Source organism: Pollicipes pollicipes, unplaced genomic scaffold (assembly GCF_011947565.3).
Source record: "Pollicipes pollicipes isolate AB1234 unplaced genomic scaffold, Ppol_2.1 Scaffold_4295;HRSCAF=5057_pilon_pilon_pilon, whole genome shotgun sequence".
Taxonomy (NCBI): domain Eukaryota; kingdom Metazoa; phylum Arthropoda; class Thecostraca; order Pollicipedomorpha; family Pollicipedidae; genus Pollicipes; species Pollicipes pollicipes.
The window spans coordinates 23,818,398-23,840,947 of record NW_023596461.1 but is presented as its reverse complement, the minus strand read 5'-3'; the positions used below and the strand labels follow the sequence as shown (position 1 = coordinate 23,840,947).

The following is a 22,550-nucleotide window of genomic DNA, read 5'->3' as shown; positions in this document are numbered from 1 at the left end:
CGACCGACTTGTCATCAGTGTCAACTACTTGGGCACCACGAGGTTTGACCCGCGTACGGTCTTCCTGGCAAATAAAGACAAACTCAACCGTCAGCCGGACCCGGAGAAATACAAGCAGCGTGAATTTTCCAAGAAGTTTTTCAGCTCCGAGGGATCGCTGGAAAGCGTACTGGGTCACGTTGGGAGCACGCGTGTCAGCGAACTGTGGCGTCATAGAAGCTGTTTGGTTCCAGTCTGCATGGCCGCCTGCAATACATGTGCATGACCTACTTTTGGCTTTTCCTTTGAATGTTTCCGGCTTTGATGCCACTCTTGGCGTGATTTGCTTCATTGCCATCCAATTGTCAATGGTCCAAATGCAATTATATACCGTCATGTGCATGACACAGGATATACATATAGCAAGGCCGTCGGGAGTAAAATTGCCTGTTGCTTAACCATTAAGCTAACGAGCTTAAACAGGTCATTAGTTAATTGCGGTGAAGTTGTAAAACAGCTTGGAAATATTGAAACCTGATACACGACATCTCTCTCTATCCTGCGAGCTTCGGAGCCTCAGTAAGATGGCATTGGCGTTGGATGTCCCAAGTCTGCATTCATCCATTACCATGCATTTACGTCAAGACGTGAAGACGCGTTGCTGAAAATGAGTTAAGTGAGATGCATCGTGCAGGCTTTCATTGTATTCAGATGAATTACTACGTGACAGAAACTTATCAGCGGTTCTCCAGCGTTGGCGGAAAAAGTAGAACAAATGTATATCGTGGAGATAATTGAAACTCAGCAAACAGGTCTCGTTTGTGTTCAGCTGACAGCTCAGGGTAAAATAACCTGAAATGGAGATAGTTTCGAAGCTATTTCACTTTACCATTGATTTAGACGATCCAACTAAGGGCGGAATCTCCCGTTGTGCTTTTGACGGGGCCTGGGCCCCACCAACATTTTTGGAAAAACTCCACCCATGGTTGTTGCATTGATTTTCCGGTGGGCGCTATCTTAAAAAATCAGCGAATTCGACTGAGAGGTTTGCTTAATGAGGAATGGAGGCCATAATATTGGGTTGCCCCCCTCCCCCAGTCACAATTCCTTATCCGAGGCCCTGCTCAAAACACAAGTTTTTGCCGTGATTTCACGCACTTGAAACTGCTGCCTGGATGTCAAACATTCCAAAAATAAACTCAAAAACTGTATCTATAGCATTGTTTTGCTTAAGATAGTTTTTCTGTGGAGGATCGACTTCCTGTTTTGAAATAATGTCAACTGCATTTTTTTGAAACGTGTAGAATGAGATGTAATTCACAGAAAAAACGAATTGAATATCATTAATGGACTCCTGATTACTACTGTTGCTGATCGCTTCATATAACCAGAACAGCAATGATAATTTGATAGATGCACTTGTCACCACTGGGGCAAACATGATAACTTTTTGCTGGGCTGCCATGTACTTCTAAAAGCTGCCACATATTTCAGTCATTTATGATTATCTAATCTGTGATTTACCTTTTGAGACTCTTACGACCATCTCCACACTGGCTTAACATGACGAGGAATTAGCATGGCACAATGCTACATACCTTCAGGATGCTAATTGGTATGCAATAAATATGCTGCCAATGTTTTCCCATGAGCACCCCAATCTGAAATTACAAAGCTGCACCCCTGAATGCAGGTTTTTGTTACAATTCACAGTCGTCTGTAGCCTGGGTATCACTAGTCGGTAGGGGTAGTAGGCAATGCTCAGTTCTCAGTACACCACCATTTTAATGACACTCAAACTACCTCCTCTTCATGCATTAAATTGTCATAAGTGAGATATGGCAATACAGATGGTGGTCAAATGACTGCCAAAAACTGACCTAATGTAATTTAAATTTGACATGCAGTTGGCTTCAGCTCCCTGACTATCATTGCTAAAAGCACAGATCTGGTTCTCTAATCCTTTGAGCCTGATACGCTGGTCACTTAATATACCAAGGGCGGTTAGCACAAAACCTGGCACACGAGTGTTGTGTATTGAGACATAGACAGCAGATCCTTTAAGGATTAAAAGAAGATGAAATGTGGTTATTTTTCGTTCGGTCCTTCCATCTATCATATGAATCAGGTGTCCGTCCTTCCCTCGCCCGACTGGTGATGTACCTGCTGTCTCGATCATGGCCGGTCACATTTAGCCCGTGACTATCAGCGAAGGCATCCTCTAAAGACACGTTTAATATCATGCCACAACGGAGTGTTTTACGAATTAGTCCCGCTTGCAGTGAGAAGTGATAAGTTCGGAGTACTATAACTTCATCTAACCTTGGTGAGGCATGAAGGTCAAACCAAGGGTAAAATGAGCCTGTTTTTTAAGGTAGAGCGTACTTTGTGAGGTAATTGGTGGTGCTCACTCTGACGTAATAACAGGGATTATAAGCGATCTTCCCTGAGGTTCTTTATGTTCAGAGAATGTCATTGACCTAAAGTGGCAAAGTGACAAAGATCAACAATTTTTTATCAGCATGCTACCTATCGGACTTCTTGACGTATCATAAAATTCCAAAACCTAAACAATGTTGCATTCGTTCACCATGACCATCTACATGTTAAGCGAGGCCCCAGATCTAAGATGAATGCCAGCTACGCCTTGCTCAAAGCATGTATTTAGGTTTAAGGCGTTTGCACAAGGAGTTGTAGTGATACCTTTCACAGCCGATCGTGAGTTTAGCATTGTTTGATCTTGTTTAACCCGGAGATATGGCCTAGGAGCCCTGAAAGTGTGACAAAATTTAGTTCGCATACAAGCAACCGTATCTTGTGAAATTGGTCCTTGTAGACTTCGTAGTTTTTGATGTCTCAGGTGGTGTTATTGACCCAATCTGAGTGTTTAGTGTGCAACCGGCTACCCGGATGCAGGTTAGACACTGCGCTTGGGTGTGGGTGTATTTCACTCCCTCTCCGCCCCCGAGTTTTATTCCGGAATGATTTGTGCGCAGCGCGGCGTAGGCGCCCCCAAACATTCGTAACAGTAAACAAATGAATAGCGGATTTTTCAGTGTCAGCAATTTAGTGATACCTGGTAAGGGTGCTGACCTACGGCTGGCTGGAAATCAGGCCATGGGTTTCTGCGACGACAATATTTAGGGAATTGCTCCATCTGATGTAACGACGGAAGTGGTAAACGAAGCTATACGTCTCGGAAAGTAATTTCGTAGGCAACATAACAATGAAACTGATTCATTACAATAGGTCAAGGTCAGGGACAAGGGTTAGATCAAGTTAGCAAATAACCTGGTTGTTGCCTAAGCTTAATGTATGGTATAGTTTCTTGTACTCCTTTCAAGTTGTTGTGAGCAGGAACCGCATTACTGCACCTTCCATACGGTTCTTTAAATTCAGAAGACTGCGTACCTAGAAATCTCGGGTGAACATTTGGTTTCAGGAACATACGGCCTAACATAATCCTTGATGCTTATTTAAGTGCAAAAACTAAAAACTCTTGAAAATGTTCGGTCACGCTTAGCCTACAAGTGTCGAAAAATGTCATTAAATGTAAATGTCCACTATATACCGTTTGCCTAACACCGGCATCATCTAGATTCACAGTGTTTGCATGAGACGGTTTTGTCTCATGCAACCAGATTGGTGTAGGGGATGGGTGAGCACTTCATGCATCGATGTGAACTAGACATTCTTATTCCTGTTTGACCTGGATAGCCATGATCTAAGAGTCTTACATTTATACACCTATAAACTCACACAGCTCAAAATACATTTTGAATTTAGTTTCTTTAGCTTTCTTGTTTTCCAACATCTCAGGGTGACCAGATCGACCTGCCCGACCGAGCTAATGGCATTCGAAACGCAAAGTGTTAACCTGTGTTTGGTGGCGCTCGAACAAGTGTTTGGTGGCGGCGGCGAGTGACACTGGACCAAATAATTTGACAAATGGAGTTGAAAACTTGGAGATTGCAATCTATTCAACAAACACTGCACAACAAGCTGATAATAGGCAGTCAGTGTGTCAAAATGCATCAGATATAGACTTGAAAAGTATAATAAGACATTTGAAGCATTTTGCGTAAGCTAATAATCTGACGTAACTGGAAAGCGAATAAGCCGACTTTGGTTTCGAAAGCGTTAACAAAAAATACAAAACACCTACTCGACAGTTGGGTAACAAAGTAGCAGTGAGATATTACGTTGAACCTTCACTTACATATTCAATGGAATGCTGCACTATACACAAAATGTCCTTTACACTAGGCACGCTATCTGTCGACAGCCCCAGGCGGAATGACGGCCAAACGGCGACAGAGAGCGGCGGCTTACGGAGCTGGCCTGCGCGCACAGCGGAACCCATCCGGACCGATCACAGCCGGATCGGCCGAAACGCGATGTGTGGCTGGCGGTAGTCGCCGCCAAACGACCTGCCACCGGTAGAGGCGCTGTCAGCAACGCGTGAAGGCTAGACACGGTGAGGACGGCTGCAGGCTCACGGGCTGGCTGTGCGGCGGGATGGAGACAGCCGACTAGCCACCAGCACGGGCGTTATCCGGCACCTGGTACCAATGGCAACAGCCTCCGGCGCTATCCAACAGGTCGCGCTAATCAGGAATGCTGAGTCAGCCTAGTCACGCCGGTGTCGCGCGGAGCCGGCGGGCAATGGCGGCGTCAGATATACCCAAGCAGCGGGCCACGGAGAGACGAAATGTCTCCGGCGTCTGGTGTCCTCTGACGTCACTTCACCCTGCTATGTCGATCCACCGTCTCCTCTTTCCCTGGTTATTCTTCGCAATCCGTTTGCATCTGTTCCGGCTGCTGCTGTCGCTCGTACTTCGAGTTGTGATGCTCCATGCGTGCAAACATTTTCGCCATGCAGGACGACTTCTACTTTTTGAAAATAACCGAAGCGCGAACGTAATGCTTTCATAATTCCATGCAAGAAATAGTGGAAAGCAGTCCATGATGAAGTGCCGTATCATGGGTCATGGACAATGTCCATGCCGTCTCATTGCTTATAAAAAGTGGGCCTTCAGTGTATTGAAAGCCACCTTGCATTCATCCGAGGAAAAATGGCATTCATTTATAGCATATTATGCATATGCTATAAATGAATGCATATGCATTTATAGCATATTATGCATATACACCTTGCTACAAATATTGCAGGGTTTTGTTCCATATGACGTACACAAAGGCTGATGCCGCTCCTTTGCAAATTTGCGTTACGAACCGCAGGAGGTACCTACCACCGATAAACGTAGATAAACAGAATACAGTTATCGGCGTAAGTGCAGGCACAAAACTTGAGAATGTATCATAGCTATGCAAGCAATAACCCATGGCGACCTAAGGCATGACAATGAACACATTTCAATGCCCGAACAACCGACTACATATTACTGATGAGCTTTCCCACAGCCAAAGCTGCATTGCAAGTACGAAATCACTCGTCGCATATCACTCATATGTTCTTAACAAATGTATAGGTAGCAAAAGTACATATTTTTATAGTTAGCATCATAAACACAACCTATGGCACATAACATTATCACAGGCACCAAGATTGTCATTATACCAGGATATATATTGTAGGAAAATTATCACAGGCACAATTGTGTGCACCAGGGACAAAACATCGTCACGGTATGTCTGCAAGCACTGAGTGCCTATGATCATCTACGTCAATACAACGTGAGCAATCAGAGAGAAACGCCACTGGTTCGGTTCATACAAAATACTACACAAAAATATACACATATGTACAGCCTTACAGAGTAACTGAGGCAGGTGAGCTGCTCAGAACACCCGCGTACTTTTCTTCAGAGCCACAACATCGCCATCAGTGGTTCACCGGGCCAACGTCAGCGGTCTCTGCATCACTATAAGTGTTCTCCTCATCGTCTAAGTCCTCGGGGAAGGAGCTTTGGCCAAACACCAGTCCACACTGAGGTAGGTGCCTGCCTCCATTCGTCCCCTTCATCCTCGACGTCGTCCTCAAGTCGCTGCCACTGCCATCTATCGGCAGCTTGACGAAGCTCGTTTTCGTCTCACGTTCAAACCGCGGCGCCGGGAAAAGAATAGATGTCGGAGCAACCGGCTCTTACCGCTCCCCGTCGAACCTGGTGAAGAAGCGTCCCACTTCCTGAAGATCGATAGGCTTGGGATCAGGATCCAGCTGCAGCTCTTCTGCAATGGTTCATACACTCGGGTAGGGACAGACACAAGAGAAGCTCTACACAACAATAAGTGCCAGACATATCACAAGTTGATCTGATTTGTGGACAGCTTAACAATATTTTTCACCAGCAACTAGGAGCGCGAAGCTGCACTATGTAGTACAATGTCCAGTTTGTGTAATATAGAAATATGTGAAATTGTGGCACAAGCAATGAATACGAATCCGAGAACATATTCCAAAATCTAACATGAATACATGATCAATAGTCAACTGGACATAGCAGCTTCGTGGCGTACATCAAGCAGGTTCAATGCAGCCAAACAAAATATGCTGATAGTTGACATACTGGTGAGATGTTAGTGTAATATAGTTCAAATCAGTGTACAACATTTATTCGGAGAGCCTGCTCACCCTCAGCCATGTATCCGAACTGGTCACCCTCCAGCAGCAAGTTGTACAAAGGTGGGTTTTTTCCCCGCTGAAGTTCGGAGCAGACGCGACTATGTGCTATTCAGTCCTGCAAACACCACCAACACCGAGTCAACACAATAACTCACACCGCACAGCCTTCGTAGGAGATGAGGGCGAGGGGAAACTGTGATACTTCTTGGAAATCCTAGTTAAGAACTTCCATGTGTCTAGTGACAACTGTACCAACGTGGTGCCCTTACATTTCCGTCATGTATGCTCCGATTCCTACCTACCAATCAAGCAGAGGAAAACCCATGACAAAAGAATGACACAAATTGAACATGTCTGTATGAAACAAGCAATAAATAACTGTGATGTAGCAATGGGATGCGTTGAAAATGAATTATATGAAAGGCAAACAGGGACATCGCAAAATTGTAAGTGACCATGCTAAACACTTAAAATAAAACATATGGATCACATATAATATCTTCTCTTAAAAAAACACATTACTGTTTGTGAGGTTAGGATGGCACAGGCTCACACAAATAAGTATTTACAAGGCATTCAGCAACTGCCTTTCCGCGGGAAAGGTGACAAAGCAACAAAAAAGTTCAGCTGATTTCTCAGAACATCCCACTTAACCTGATCAATTGCTTACAAAACCGCACAAATGCGGTCAGATATGGACTATTCTGATCCAACAACGCCATTTACACCGCTCGCACCTGAGAGATCTCGTAGTATGGTGAGCAGCCGTACGCCACAGCCAGGTACCCGTCGCCGTACGTGGTGACGTCACCGACGCTGAACTGCCTCGGGTAGGTGCCCGTTGCTCGGCCCGCCGCGCGGAGGTTCATCTGAAACACCGATGAAAACAATGACGGCGTTGCACACAACCTTTGGAGATGATTGAGCGACATAGTGTAACATGAGTATTGCGACACAAAGCATGACGGAGTACAAATGAGCTGAGAAGAAGAAGAAGAAAGAGTCTTGATATTCAAGGAGACCACAAACTAGTAATATGAGAAAACGGGACATTCATATATGGTTGAAGCAAATGACTCGTGGGTTGGCAACGACGTGGCAACAAAGTATAGCTGAAAAACACACAATGCACACCACATATCAGAAAACATGTTGGACACTATGACGTTGCACAAATCGTCAAAAGCGACCAGAGCATGAACAAATTCATGCACACAGGTCTGAAGGAATACGCACAATTACATTTGCGCGCCAAACTCATTTTTACAGTCCCATGTAGGCAGGGGTGGTGAAAGCTTTTTCTTTGTCGCCGACCGAACTTCTGTGGACGGAATTTCCGCCATCAGGGTAACGCGATACCACATGATATGAAATGGCAATGACGTCCATGCTTAGTAGCGTCATCAGTAATTGGCGTATCACCGAGGGCCTCTTGCAGCACTGCACCTTGCAGTATCTTGCGCATGACCGGAACACTCGGTTCACAAAATATATTTTAACTAATGCCAGGATACCTGTTGCATCGAAGAATGCAGAAACATCGACCATAGACAATGGGATAGTCCAGTCACAAAACAGTCTTTTCCCACCTTCACAGTTTCCCCTCGTCCTCATCTCCTACGATGGCCGTGCGGTGCGAGTTATTGTGTTGACTCGGTGTTGGTGTTGTTTGCAGGACTGTATAGCACATAGTCGCGTCTGCTCCGGACTTCAGCTGGGACAAAAGCAGCCTTTCTACAACTGGCTGCTGGAGGGTGACCGGTTCTGATACACGGCTGAAGGTGAACAGGCTCTCCGAATAAATGTTGTGCACTGATTTGGAGTATATTACACTGGCATCTCACCAGTATGTCAACTATCAGCAGAGTGCTGTCATATTTTGTTCGGCTGCATTGAACCATTGTAAGCGTTTTTTCACTGACATCCCCCAGTATATCGACTAACTACATCCATATTACACAACTAGTCTGGACATAGTATCTTTTTTGTGTCATTTACTCTCCTAGCTGCTCGGGAAAAATATTCCTAAGCTGCTCACAAATCACAGCAAATCGCAATACATGTTGCACCCATTCTTGTGTAGAGTGCCTCTTCTGCCTACCTCTAACAGAGGTGCATGTATCGTTGCAGAGGAGCTCCAGCTGGCCCGGATCCCCAGCCTGCCGATCATCAGGAAGTGGAATGCTTCTTCACGCGCTTCGACGGGGAGCGGTACGGGCCGATCGCTCCGCTGGCCATTCTCTTCCCGGAACCGCGGCGTGGGCGTGAGACAAAAACGAACTTCATCGAGTCTCCGATAGATGGCAGCGACAGCGACTGGGAAGACTACGTCAAGGATGAATAGGAAGAATGGAGACCGGCACCTCCCGCGGTGTGGATGGGCGTTTGGCCAGAGATCCTTCCCGAAGACTCAGATGATGAGGATGACACTGATGGTGTTGCCGTGGCCGGTGACGGTGGCCCGGTGAACCAATGATGGCTGTGTTGTGGCTGTGCGGAAAATCACAGGGGTGTTCTGAACATCTCAGCGGCTTCAGCTGCTCCGTATGACTGCACATATGCATATATTTTTGTGCAGGTGCTTTGTGTGCACCGAATCAGTGTCATTTTTCTGTGATTGCTCACGTTCTATTGACGCCGTTTATCAAAGGCTCTCGGTGTTTGCAGACAACGTCATGATGTTCTTTCTCAGATGTCTACTTTTGTATGTGATAACTTTGTGTCATCGGTTGTGTATGCGATACCAGAGGTGTATGAGGTGTGTGGGTGTGCCATCGCTACTTTCGTCTGCCTCATTTGATTGGTATGTTAAGACTGATTTTGCAATTGACATGTAATTTCGGCTGTAGAAATACTGATCAATACTATTAACTCGATTACTGAGGGCTTAAAATGTGCTCATTGCTATGCCTTAGGTCAACAAATGGTTTTGCTCACATGGATATATTGTCTAGCCGTGTGCCTTCACAGACCCCGATGTACATTTATCGGTCGTAGATGCCAGGCACTGTTGGTAATGTCGTTTAACAAAGGAACAACTTCGGGCTTTGTGTAGGACAGATGGAAACAAGCTCTGCAATATTTGTGACCAAGTGTATGAGCAGACATGATATACCGATGAATTTTTACAATGTGTCATGGGAAAAATCGATGGCGACTTTCAGCAGACCAAACACCCGCTATTTTCTAAGCGATAAGATAACAAGGACGCCCTGCCCACTACCCATGCAACGTTACTCCGTCATGATTGTTTTCCATCCTTTTGGCATAGGTTTTTCAAAGCATTACAAAGGTTTTTAGAAAAGTTCAACCAAAAAGAAATCCTCCAGCGTGACGACTTTTTTACAGGCGTGGGATTTCGCAACTCACACTACCAGCGGTGCCGCAAGCCGGTTAAGTGTCGCTGGCCAGAAATCGCATGGCTTCAGCTCCTTGGCCGGTGCGATGAGTTTCTTTTCTTGAAGTACACGCGGCCAGGTGACCAGGTGACATATCCAGGCAATCAGGTGTTTTGCCGTTAGGAGGGTTACAGCTACAGGGAAGAGTGGCAACATCATTGGACGTGTCAGGAAAGGCATGCCACTCAGACTCCTAGTCGAGCTAAATGTTCGAGACAGAGACAAACGTGCTGCCACTATTGAGATGAAGCCGGCCTGATTTCGACCATGCAGGCCGGAAAATGGTAACAATGCCTAAGATAATACCTCCCGCCGAGATACCGCGAAGAAAGGTTTTGGAGCAGGAGTATAGCTTTTTATTAAGGTTAGGAAGACTAGCCCGCTAACCTTGAGATGAAAAAAGGTTAAACCCGAAAAATCCCCGCTTTTTATATTTCATTTAGGTGCTTTCAAGGGCAGTTATTTAGCCATTATCTCCGTTCCATATAGCCATAGCCATATAAAGCCACTATCCCCGTTCAGCGTCCCCAACGCTGATTGCAAAACTATAGCCCTGTGTTGGAGGTTTTATGACCGCGACAGGTGCCAGATTCGCCAACACAGTACCTCACCGCCCAGCCCAAAACGCTGCTCTAAAGAGGAGTGGCTGAGTCAAGAGGCAGGTGGATCAAAATCGCTTTAAGGGGCATTGGCAGCCTACACCAAACACGTGCGGCACACCAATTGTCAAGGATTTCGATGGTGTTAAAGACCACTTAAGACTGCATAGGATTTTCACACCTGCATATTGCACAAAAACAAAATGCCCCGTTCAAAATTTGTATCTGAAGTGCTGTAACTTCGGATTTAAGAACCGTTATATTTCTAGGTTATAAGTCTGAAAACAGAATGCCCATCTCATGCCCCCAAAGCGCAGCCTGAGGCCTGTGAAACCCGAAAGGCATTTCCAAAAGAATTTCGAAAAACAGGGCGAAAGCACGCTAAACTTTGCAAAACTATATGCAATTAAATAACGGACATTTTGTATGAAAGAGATTTGTCATACAATCCCACAGGGAAGATGGGCGAGGGGGGGGGGGGGCTGCTCTCTCGGCACCCAATATGGCAGAACCCGTGCATGCCACACAAACACTGAACCGGTCTACCGCGCACTCTACCGTTTCACATGGGACAGACGTGTCTGGCATTAGTATGGTACAATGTTAAATAGATGGATCCTTTTTATGAAGACGGTACCGCCTGACTGAAGGCTAAAAAGAATTAACTTCATTGGTGTGAATACTTATACTGTAATACTCTAAGGTATTGGTCTTTATTTCGTTGAAATTAATAGATGACCTCGCTGGACGGTGTTTCTGCCACTGATTGAAATGGCTCGTAGCATTTTTAAAGCTAAGGTATTATTCTCGATGAGCAGGTTTGCGGAACCGCATCTCTTTTCCCATGGTGCATGCAACATTTGCAGCAATGTGTATAGTTTTCCCACTTCCATCCCTTTTTATGACACCTTTCACGTCCCATTTGTATTGCTAGCACCAGTCCAACTCTCTCGAAAGTCACGTGACAGTTGCTTTGCTGAAGGTGTAAGTCTGCGTGAGTAGCCCAGTAGCCTTGGATCATTTCAGAAACCTCACAGTGGGCGTTGCATGTGTCTACACAGTGGCCATTTTCCAGTTGACCAACGCCAGTTCCTTCCAATGAATGCCGATAACAGCCGTTCGTTCGAACACGCCTGTGGGGGCAGCCCCAAGCGAACGATTAACGATTGTACTCATCGCAGACGACCGGTCTCCCCCCTTCTCTCTCTCTCTCCCCCCTTCTCTCTCTCTCTCTCTCTCTCTCTCTCTCTCTCTTCTCCTCTCTCTCTCTCTCTTTCTCTATCTCTCTCTCTCTCTCTCTCTCTCTCTCTCTCTCTCTCTCTCTCTCTCTCTCTCTCTCTCTCTCTCCCTCTCTCTTTCTCTCTCTTCTCCTTCTCTCCTCCTCTCTCTCTCTCTTCTCTCTCTCCTCTCCTCTCCTCTCTCCTCTCTCTCTTATCTCGTCTATCTCTCTCTTCTCTCTCTCTCTTCGCCCGCGACCGGCCCCACCGCTCTCTCTCTCTCTCTTCGCCTGCACGTTGGCGGGTTCAACAGAGCGACCGGCCACCGTGCTGAGTCTGACTACATGACCGACGAAATCGTGCCAGGCCGTGCCGCGGGGTCAAATTGGCCCTCCTCCATTGCCGGCACAGTTAGCAGTTCAGGACAGCAGTTCCATGGGCTTGCATTACCGACATAAGTCGCAGTTCAGATAGCAGGCCCATAGACTCATATGGCCCACACAGGCCGCAGTTCGGGACAACAGACCCATGGACGCACATTGCTGGCACTGGCCGCAGTTCAGGGCAGCCGGCCCATGGACTCACATTGCTGACACTGGCCGCAGTTTAGGGCAGCCGGCCCACGGACTCACATTGCCAGCACAGATCGCAGTTCAGGGCGCCGGCCCCCGAGCTCACACTGTCAGCACTGGCCCCAGTTCAAGGCAGCCGGCCCATGGGCGAGCTGGTAAGGCCGCCCTCGGAGCTATGCTTGCCATCCGAGCTGTGGCGGTCGCTGTTGATGTCGCTGGACGTGCTGGAGGAGAGGGTGGTGGTGCTGCCGTACGGGTCGAGCGAGCTCTGCACGGACAGCTCGCGCCGCCGGCTGAGCCGCTTCGGCGACGTCTTGGCCGGCTCTACGCTGCTCGGGTCGGCCTGGAAGGCCAGCGCGTTCATGATGATGTGGTCCGGCACGATGCCCAGAGGGTGGATGTCCTTCATCAGGATCGTGGCCGGCACCTTGTGGAACTGGATGTACTCGAGGAAGGTGGAGATCACGTCTCGAAGGTCCAGGTTGGAGTTGTCGCAATACTTCTTCGACCACATCAGCGCTGCCTGGTGACAGAATGTGCAAATCAGAGCCGGGGTCGTTTAGACAATCATCTTTCTCTCCAGAAGTGGAGCAATAGCATGCTACCAATAAAAGTTGTTGCATCTAAGCTGGCGCTTGGGCTTCCAACCTCATCCGTGGGGGTTTGCCCATCCTTCCTTTCGACCATGCACCGCTCATGCTTATAGTATGTGCTTGTGGTATGAGCATTGTCACAAACATTCTGCGTTGAACAGTCAAGTAAGCATGGATGAATGCAAACATCGTTTAACATATCGTTTTAACAAAACATAAAACACAGTCACGAATTTGTATTGGAACATCGGTCATTCATGGTTCAGAACACAAAGGTACTGGGACAGACGAAAGATAACACTGGGTTATTCCCCCGCTATGAGGGCTCGATATTAGCGTGGAAACCCAGCCGCCGAAGTTGTTGCGCGATAGTTGCTGTCGGTCGCCAGGTGCGCGGCACAGCCAGCCCAGCTGAACAATTTCGTTACTGATTGACCCGATAACGGTTTCTATTATTTGATTGCACTTATCAAATACAGTTGTCAACAACCCCAAAATGCTTCCACTCATCCGTATTGATCGAAACTAAATTAATGCGTTATGAATTTCATGGTCGTGTCCGGATGTTCCATCTTGTGAAACGTTGGGAACTGTTTTCCCGGTCGGTCAACTTTTTGTATAGATTTATTCCGAATACTTCTAGTAGCAGGTGACTTCAGGTTCAGAGCGCCTGCTAAGCATAGTTTATTGCGTGTACTCTGAACACACCACACGTTGCCTGCTGTCCAGTTCAACGGATGATTTTGCTTCCGCCCTTTTACAAGGCAGGAACGCGGAGGGTCCCACGTACCGCGTAACGCTACGGCACGGCCGCCGCGGGCCCTGGATTGACCCTCGTTGGCCACTTGCCAGCTGACCTTTCCATTTCAGCCGGGCCAAACAATGCGCCTGCTCTGGGACCCATACCCAGTGCCGCTGGGTTGTGACGCGAGCGTCTCTCCGCTAGACCATGGAGACGCCAAAATTCCACTTGGACTCCATGCAAAACATTCATCGTGGAGCTGACAAAACCGCACTTGAGCATGGCTTCCCTGGGATCCCCACGGAAAGCGCGCGGAGAGAGCGCCTTCTTGTGACAGGCAATGCAAGACGTATGACGCGGGAGCTCACAGCACAGCGTCGGCCCTCCTGATCACATTCATGTTACAAGCGGGCGCGGTCAGACCGCCAAGCCGCCAGCGCGAAGTAGGCAAACAGCGGCACTGGACCACTCACTTGGAACTTGGTCAGTTCGTCGGCGTTGAGCTCTCGCACCAGGATCAGTCGGACCACGTGTTGCGGCAGCAGCGTGAACGAGCCTAGGCTCAACACCTCGTTGCCATGGAGATCCACAAACTCCAGCACCTGCGGCATGTTTGGACGATGGCGCATTTGTCCAAATGCTCTTGGACGGCTCACTGTAGGAGGGGTTTGGTGGTGCTGTGTAATAGTCCCCTGAAGACGAACCTACGCATAGTTCGAAACAGGTTCGTCAAATGTAAACACAGCCAGTTCGCCTCACGTCTGCGATTAATTTTACAATTCGTGAGCATAGGATATTTCAGACAACAGTTTACAGATGCTGCTGTGCAATCCTCATAAAATTTCCTTCATTGACGCACACGTCCTACCGTGTAGTACAAATTCCCGAACTGAAACACGCAATGGCTGTTCAATACAGAAGTGGCAAACAATGAGGTCTAAAAAGACGGTCGTGCTGTGCTTGTATCATGCCTTGCAAGGGCACAGCAGGCAGATACTGGAACGCGCCGTTGTCGAGTGAACTATTTGTAGACCACGCGAGACGCCATCAGAAATTAGACGTTACATTTGCATTATGGTGATGCGTATTACAAACGTGATTATTCCAGCTCATCGCAAAAAGACGAAACGCTAAGTAAGAGTGCAGAAGGGAGTACTAGAGACACATGCATACAAATTACGGCATGTGTGAATCCCGACCTACGCTATGCTCATATACACATACCACCAAAACCATTTTATGGCACGATGCTGCGCTCGCCGTGACGCCAGATCAACGTCATCAGCTATCATCCTCATATCATCACCCACATTAATAAGAAGCTCCACCGCCTCCTCCTCGCATCCGAATCCTGTACTTCTCGCCCCGAGGGAAGCCACAGTACGCCCCGTCCCCCCCCCCCCCCCGTGCCGCACTCCTTGTATGAGTATTGATCCTGGGGTGGTGAGATGTATGGGTCGGGGTGAGATTAGCCGCCGAGATTACACCTGCGTTTTCTGACGCCTCGCATCACCTTTTGCACCATGGACTTGGTGCACTTGTACTGTATGTAGCGTTCGGCCGAGGCCAGCAGCGCGCAGACGGTGTCCACGTTGATGCAGCACTGGACGAAGCCGGCGCAGGCTCGCCGCAGCTCGTCCAGTCCGTAGTAGTCGGCGGCGTTCATCAGGCCTGCGACAGTCCAGCTCACGCGTCACTAACGCGTCACACCCGTAGCAGTCTGTCATCAGAGCTGCACCGCGACAGCTGGCGCGCACGCGCTGCTCGGGGTACACTCACCCAGCAGGGTCCTGGGCTGCAGCGTAACACAGCCGGTGTGAACGTACTCGATGAGCTGGCGGAACACGTCCGGCTCGAACTCCTCGATGATCAGGGTCTGGTGTTGACTCTGCGACGGCTGCGGCATTCAGACGGAACGTGAGGGACCCGAACAACACCAAGCGTGTCTCAGCAGCACGCGGGGCACGTGAACAGAGCGTGGCGTACCTGCACAGCGTGCATTGGGTCCAGACGCCAAGTGGCGGGTGTCTCAAGTCACGTGATGCATTTAGAAAGCACGTGAGAAGTCTGAGCAGCACAAGGGATCAGAACAACACGTGAGGAGCAATAGCAGTACATGATAATAATAGCAGCACATGGGTTCGGTTGACGCGGTGGGGGAGTCGAACAGTACGTGAATAATTAACGGAGCATTCGAAAGTCCTTAGTTTTACGTGAGGAATCTGACCAACACGTGAGAAGTCTCAACAACACGTTAGGGGTTTGAGCCGCACGCGAGGAATTCAAACGCACGTGAAGAATATCAGTGATATGTCTGAACAGCATATGATCAGAGGGATTCAAAGAGCACTGAACAGGAGCTTTAAACAGCAAGGTATCTGTAACACCTGCGGAAGGTCGTGAAAGAGCGCAATAAGCCCAGACAGCACGTGAGATGTCCGGACAGCAGGACGTGAGAGGTCCAAACACCACAGGATCTTCTTAACAGCTTGTGGAGTTGCGAACGGCATGCAAGGAGCCCGCTTAGACCGATGCAGCAGATGACGTAGTTATATGAGAGGGTAAGCTTCTATCCAACGCTCTGGCACTCGATGTAATACCGTTGAGGCAACCGTAAGCAAATGGTGACGTGGGAACCTTGACTACCTTTTAATCGTCTTCAGTGCAACGTTCTTCACGATAGGATCAGGTAATACCTGTCTGGTTACGTAACCATTGGGTCGCTGATGACTGATGTCAGGTGCATGAAATGTCAGCACGTCCATCCGCGAACAAAAAGCTGTGGTATTATCAAATGCAAACATTATTTGAGCGAGTGAAAAAGGGGTAAGCGGGAGATTTGGTGGCAATTTGCAGGCACGAAACGTTCACAAAAGACGATGCAGGCATAAATGGCTTCTACCTGTGAACCCAGGGCTGTAACATACTGAATGAACGCTGATAGCTGAGTTGACAGAGTCTCTTTGTTAAGCCAGCGAAAGCAACCCTTCGGCTGGGCTTCTCCTGTCTCGTCCATCTAGATGGCCAAAATATCAGGCTGCGGCACTTTTTTCTGCTGCAAGTCGCTGTTGCCACCGTCATGTGCCAATGCTACGCCGGAGACGCACAGCTGGAGGCTCTGCACACAGGACGTCGGCGCGCTGATGCAGGGTAATGTCAAATGTTTATTATACTAAAGCCCTCTTCAATGCCGGGGCTCGATTGACATCAGTACAGCAACGTACATGCTCGTGGACGACGGATGGAAGCCTTTTAAGGGCAGTTCCACAACGCCACCCAATGAGCGTGACAGTGCGTCTATAGTCCAAACGTCACGACTTCCGGGGCGGCGAATCGCAGCACATCGCGAACCCCCTGAGCTGAAGAAGGGCTAGCGGGGCGTGTCAGACGCTAGTGGTGCCGGGCAGGGGGGACTGAGCCAAGTTTACCTCTGGGATGGTGGCAAGCTGCTGCGAGTAGCCGTGACGCTGTAACAGGCAGGCGGCCTCAGCTCACGCTGTGGCGCACACACCGTGGCGGCGCAAGCAGCACTCGCCCAAAACGAGTGCAGAAAGGCAGGCGGAAGAGGTGCACAGAACACAGACTTCGGCAGGGTGCTACGAAACGTACAACAGAAAACAGGACCCCTGAAGTGCGCACGCTCCCACGGCAGCTAAAGCCGGCCTGGAGATGCGGACATAGCGAACAAGCATTGCGTTTCTGTTAAACGGAGTAAACCGCCGCCGAACACCGAGAGTTTCTAGCCATAACCATACAAATGTGATTTGGTTGCAAAAGTTGATGGCGAAATTTCGGCAAACAGGCTGGTTGTCCTGACATCATTTCCTGCAGGGGAGCCGAACGTCCCAAGGCTTGTCACGTCCGGCTCTTCGAGGAAAGACCAGCGACAGTCAGCAGGTGCGAAGTACACGACAGTCCTCCGCCCGAATCTAGTGAAGTCACTCAAACTTGGGACTTATCAGTCGTTGGAATTGTTAAGACAGATAGAGAGACAGATGAAGTTTTAGACAAAATATTAGACAGACAGAAGAAGATGAAAACGAAAAACGTTACGGCATTCACATTCACACACTGATAGTATTCGGTGAATTACAAGAGTGGTTTGCGGAAGTTGAATACGAATTGTAGCAAGCAGCCTCGTTATTCTGACCTTTTCCGTGGTATTCTGAATGTTTAACAATGGTTCACTGCTTCTCTTCAGAAAGAGTCTGAGCTTGTTTTCTTTTTGGGGTTGATCCTTCTTCCTCTGTGGCGACGATGATGAATAGAACATTTTGTGGAATACCCTAGAATTAAACAAAAATAGGCACGTATCAAATAATGTCAGCTACGTGAGACGCCGGGTGAGCAGGAGTGCTTGCGGCAAACCGCTTGACTTGTTTTTAACTTTAAAAATAAGAAATAAGTTGACTTTAGCCAGGCTTCAGCAGGCAATCAACAGCGCTTACAGCAAATAACATTATTCTGTCCAAATGCACGTAATGTGCTCTCAGTCAGTCTACTTTTCCCCACTTTACATTTGTCCTCAGACAGTTTCAATACCAAGGAACGTCTTACCCATCCTTTGCGTATATTGTCTGGCCATAATGTCATAAAAAGACAACCGAACCGTAATCAAACTCTGCGACATACCCAAGTGCTGTGCTTTAGTTCCCAGATGACCCCGTTAGGCCTCCGCTGACTCGTGGCCCCCTGTCTGGGCTGAACAGACCTCAACTGATCTGACCTGACCTGAACGCTTTTCAGCTGACCTGACCAGGACTAGCCCATGTTCGACTGACCTGGCATAGATGGCCTTCATCTGACCCATCCACTTCGATGCGTTCTACTAGTTCGGGTGACCTGACATGACGCGGAATGTCCTGACTATCTGAACCAAACGGATTCAAGCTGCCATGACCTGACATGACCCAGCGATACTGACCTGCTTCGCGCGGCCAGCACGGCCCGCACTGCACACACCGGCTCCCGGGTGTCGCCCACCTAGGAACGTGACGTCACACAGCTCGGGCATGCTGGCCAGGAACTTGAGGTCCTCGGCCAGGCCCGTCTTGTTCTCGAAGATGTTGTAGTCGGGTTCTTCGGCTAGTGCTTCTGCCATGGCGACCAGGTCGATCATGAGCTCAGTGAGGTCGCGTGGACTTGGTCGCGTGGTCGCGTGGGGGCCTCCGTCCGCGGCCCCTGTCTGTCACATTCGCTGTCGGTGCCTGTCACACTTGCAATCTCCGTCTGTCACGCTTGCCCCAGCCACCTATTACGCTTGCAGTCTCCGTCTGTCACGCTCGCCGCCGCCGCCTGTCACGCTTGCAGTCTCCGTCTGTCACTCTAGCAGCAGCCGTCCCCAGTCTCGCTTGCAGTCTCCGTCTGGTATGCTCGTCGCCACCACCTATCACGCTTACAGTCTCCGTCTGTCACGCTCGTCACCGTCGCCTGTCACGCCTGCAGTCTCCGTCTGTCACGCCTGGGTCCTCGATGGAAGAGCTGCGACGCAGTGTGGGTAACCGCCTGGTGCCCACCAGGTGACCGTGTTGTCTGCACCAGAGACGCCTGCCGCCTGGCCGTCTGCGCCTGTGACGCCTGCCGCCTGGCCGTCTGCGCCTGTGACGCCTGCCGCCTGGCCGCCGTCTGCCTGGACGCCCAGGCCTGCATCCGACCCGGCTGCGCGCCCGGGCCGCCCGCGCAGCCGGGCCCGATCAATGCGCGAGCCGTCCGCGCCGGCCACCTGTGGACGGACCGGACCAGCCCGCGCCTCATCGATTCACAGCTTATCCCCACACAGCACTGGAGCGAGAACGGACGCAGCACTGGAGCGAGAACGGAGGGCGACAGGGAGACGATCGTCGCTCCGTCGGCGCCAGCCGCGCCACAGACGTCACGGTCCCGGTCTGGGGGAGTTGCTCGGACCGGGCGCACGTGTGAGGCTGACAGGCCTCGCAGATTGGTATCCCGCGCTGCCAGGATACATAGTAACATTGCGAGTATAGCCGTGTAACATGCTTGATGTTTCATTGGTTTGTGGTGTTATCAGCCGTGGGCGTGTCCTTTTCGTCAGAGAGAACTCCTAACAAAATTAAACATCGGTATGATGTGTACTCATCGACTCACCCCCCCCCCCCCACCCCCCTTAAAAACATTGTTTGTGCCTGTGGTGTGATTGTGTGGGGTGTGCGCGCTCGCTCTCGCTGTCTTCCGAGCTCTACACCTGACTGGGTGCCCGGGGACGTCACGTGACCGCGGGTCTCCCGACTCGCAGAGGGTCAAGGGTCGGTCGCTGAGACGGCGGCAGGGGGAACCGACGCTCGCAGGTACCAGTCGGTTCTTGGACGAGTACAGGCGAATACGTAATACGTTCTCTTACAAGCTATTTCGACGATCATGCCCGAAACCGCCGCGGACAGTGGCGACGCTGTAACAACGGCTGCTGCGAGTGATGTCGACTATTACGGCCGGAGTGGACAGAGGGTGACTGGTGGAGGCCCATACGATGCGCGACTCACCCCCGGGTACGATGGCACGGCCGACGTCGTAGAGTGGTTCACGAGGGCGGCCGTGCTCTGCCGTTATCGTGGAGCAGACTTGCCCAGCATTCTGACGGCGCAACTCACGGGTGGCGCGTTTACCGTCTGGCTGCAGATGCCGGAGGAGCCGCGCGCATCGAGTGACGCTTTGCGTGACGCTCTCTATGCCGCCTTCGCGATGGATCGGTTTGCCGCGTACGACGCATATACCAGCCGACGGCTGCTGCCTGGCGTGTCGCCTGACGTGTTCCTGGCGGACCTACGGCATCTCGCAGCTCTGTACGGTGGGGTTCCGGAAAACGTGCTCACGTGCGCTTTTGTTGCCAGCTTGCCCGACGAGGTGTGGAGGACTGTCCGCGCTGGCTCCCGGGCGGGGGTTTTGAGTCTGGCGAACATTCTGGTGCGAACCCGGGCAGTGCTGAGCGGTGGACGTGCCGGTGCGGCAGCGGCAGTGGCTGGAGCGCACGAAGAACGAGGAACTTGACAGGCGCGACCGGCAAGGCGACCCGTCCGGAAGTGCTGGACCTGCGGACAGGCGGTTCACCTGGCATCGGCGTGCCCAAACGGGAAGGGGGCTGTGTTAACGCCAGCGCAGTCCCGCGAGCAGTAGCGCGCGCTCTGCCAGTCGTGGCACTGCTGGTGGACCAGCGCCCCCGGCGTGCCCTGCTCGACACGAAATGTACGGACACCATGGTTCACGTGAGTACAGTGTTCAAGTGGTTGAGTGACGCCTTGAGCGGACGCTCTCGTCTCAGAACAAAGACGCATGGGGAGATGCTGATCAGACGCAGAATTGGCCTCATGCGACAGTTGGTCGACGAGTCCCAGCTCTCGGTGACCGTCTAGCTGGTGCGGTCACAAGACAATCCTGCCGACGCGCTCACCTGAGTTCCCCAGACCTGGCTGTGAGCAGAGTCTCGAGATGCGACTTCAGGCGCAGCAGCCGCCGCACCAACATGTTTTACGGTACCCCCGCGAGAGTGCGACTTTGACTACCGGGCCGGAAGAAGTCGCGGCGCCCCCGGCGGACCAAGAAACCGCTCACGAACTCACGGCAAGCGACATTCGTGCCCGGATTAAAAGCATGCACGAACGGACGGGGCACCAGGGGATCCGCCGGTCCCTGTGGTACGCCAGACGGGACCTCTTTGGACACGTCGCATGGGCCGACGTGCGAGCCGTCGTCAGCCAGTGCAATGTGTGCTGTTCGATTGACCCGGCGCCGACTCGCTGGCGGTCCGGCTCACTCGCGTCCCGACAACATGGACCTGGCTCGCGATCGGCGTGACCCATTGGCAAGGTCGCCTCCACCTCGCGACCGTAGACTGCGGTCCGTCCCGGTGCAGCATTTGGAGCACACTGCGACGGTCTGACGCGGCAGAAGTGACGGATCGTCTGCATCGAGTGCTCCTAGAACGTGGCGCGGCGGCTGAGCTTCTGCTGGACAATGCCACTGAATTTCGAAGCCGGCGAATGGCTGCATTCGCCGCGAAGAGGGGGGGGGGGGGGGGGGGGGGGGGGGGGGGGGTCGGCTGCGGTTTCGCGCGGCGCGCCACGAGGTCGGCGGCAACGGAATCGTGGAGCGCCACCACCGAACTAAAAAGGTGATGGTCGCCCGCCAACGGTGCGTGGTCAGTGAAGCGGTGCATCGGTACAATGCGACTTCGCGGGACGGTGCCAACTCGCTGAGCACGCCGATGGCGCAGGTATTCCGCGCAGCCGGTGCCGACCCGCCGACCGGTCAGCGCGCTGCCGAGCCCGCACCGTCGCTGATGCAGGAACCCGTCTCATCGTCATTTTGCGTGGGCGATACGATGTGGATGCGGCGCCAGGAGCCCGCCACACGGTGTACCGATGTGTCGCGCCAGGGCGTAGTTGCGCGGGTCATGTCGGACCAGGTGGTTGGGGTCAACGGCACACCCTGGCGCGTGCGGTGCCTGCGGCACCGGGACCCGCAGAAAGGCTCAGACGGAAGCCTTATGCCCGGCGCGGGTGAAGAGTTTGGGGACGACACAGGCACGCTGCCGATGACGAACATTGTGTCGGATCATGAGTGCACGGGAGGCGGTTCTGATCCGCCTGCCGTGCCATCAAGCCTGTTGGTCGCGGACCCTGCTGAGCACCCATCGCTATCGTGGAGCGACCGCGAAGAAGTGTCGAGCGCCAGTACGAATTCTGAGTCATCTGTGCTACGGTGAGCATTAATTAGATGAGTGCGGTGTGTGCAAAGATGACTTGTTCGTGTCCAGCAACGGTGCGGCGCTACCAACGCCTCGGCCGGATCCTCCAAGAGAGAGAGAGAGAGAGAGAGAGAGAGAGAGAGAGAGAGCGAGAGCGAGATAGGAG

General features: G+C 51.0%; 1 protein-coding gene across 1 annotated transcript; it reads right to left on the bottom strand.

Moving 5' to 3' along the window:
• Positions 1 to 12,055: 12,055 nt before the first annotated feature.
• LOC119096783 (serine-enriched protein-like) lies at positions 12,056 to 19,275 on the bottom strand. The gene is given in 8 exon segments (XM_037219708.1): positions 12,056 to 12,874; positions 14,160 to 14,288; positions 15,200 to 15,357; positions 15,466 to 15,583; positions 17,115 to 17,153; positions 17,837 to 17,972; positions 18,611 to 18,669; positions 18,671 to 19,275. Coding segments are annotated over 8 exon segments (1,170 nt in total). The 5' UTR covers positions 18,806 to 19,275; the 3' UTR covers positions 12,056 to 12,478.
• Between the last annotated feature and the right edge of the window lie 3,275 nt (positions 19,276 to 22,550).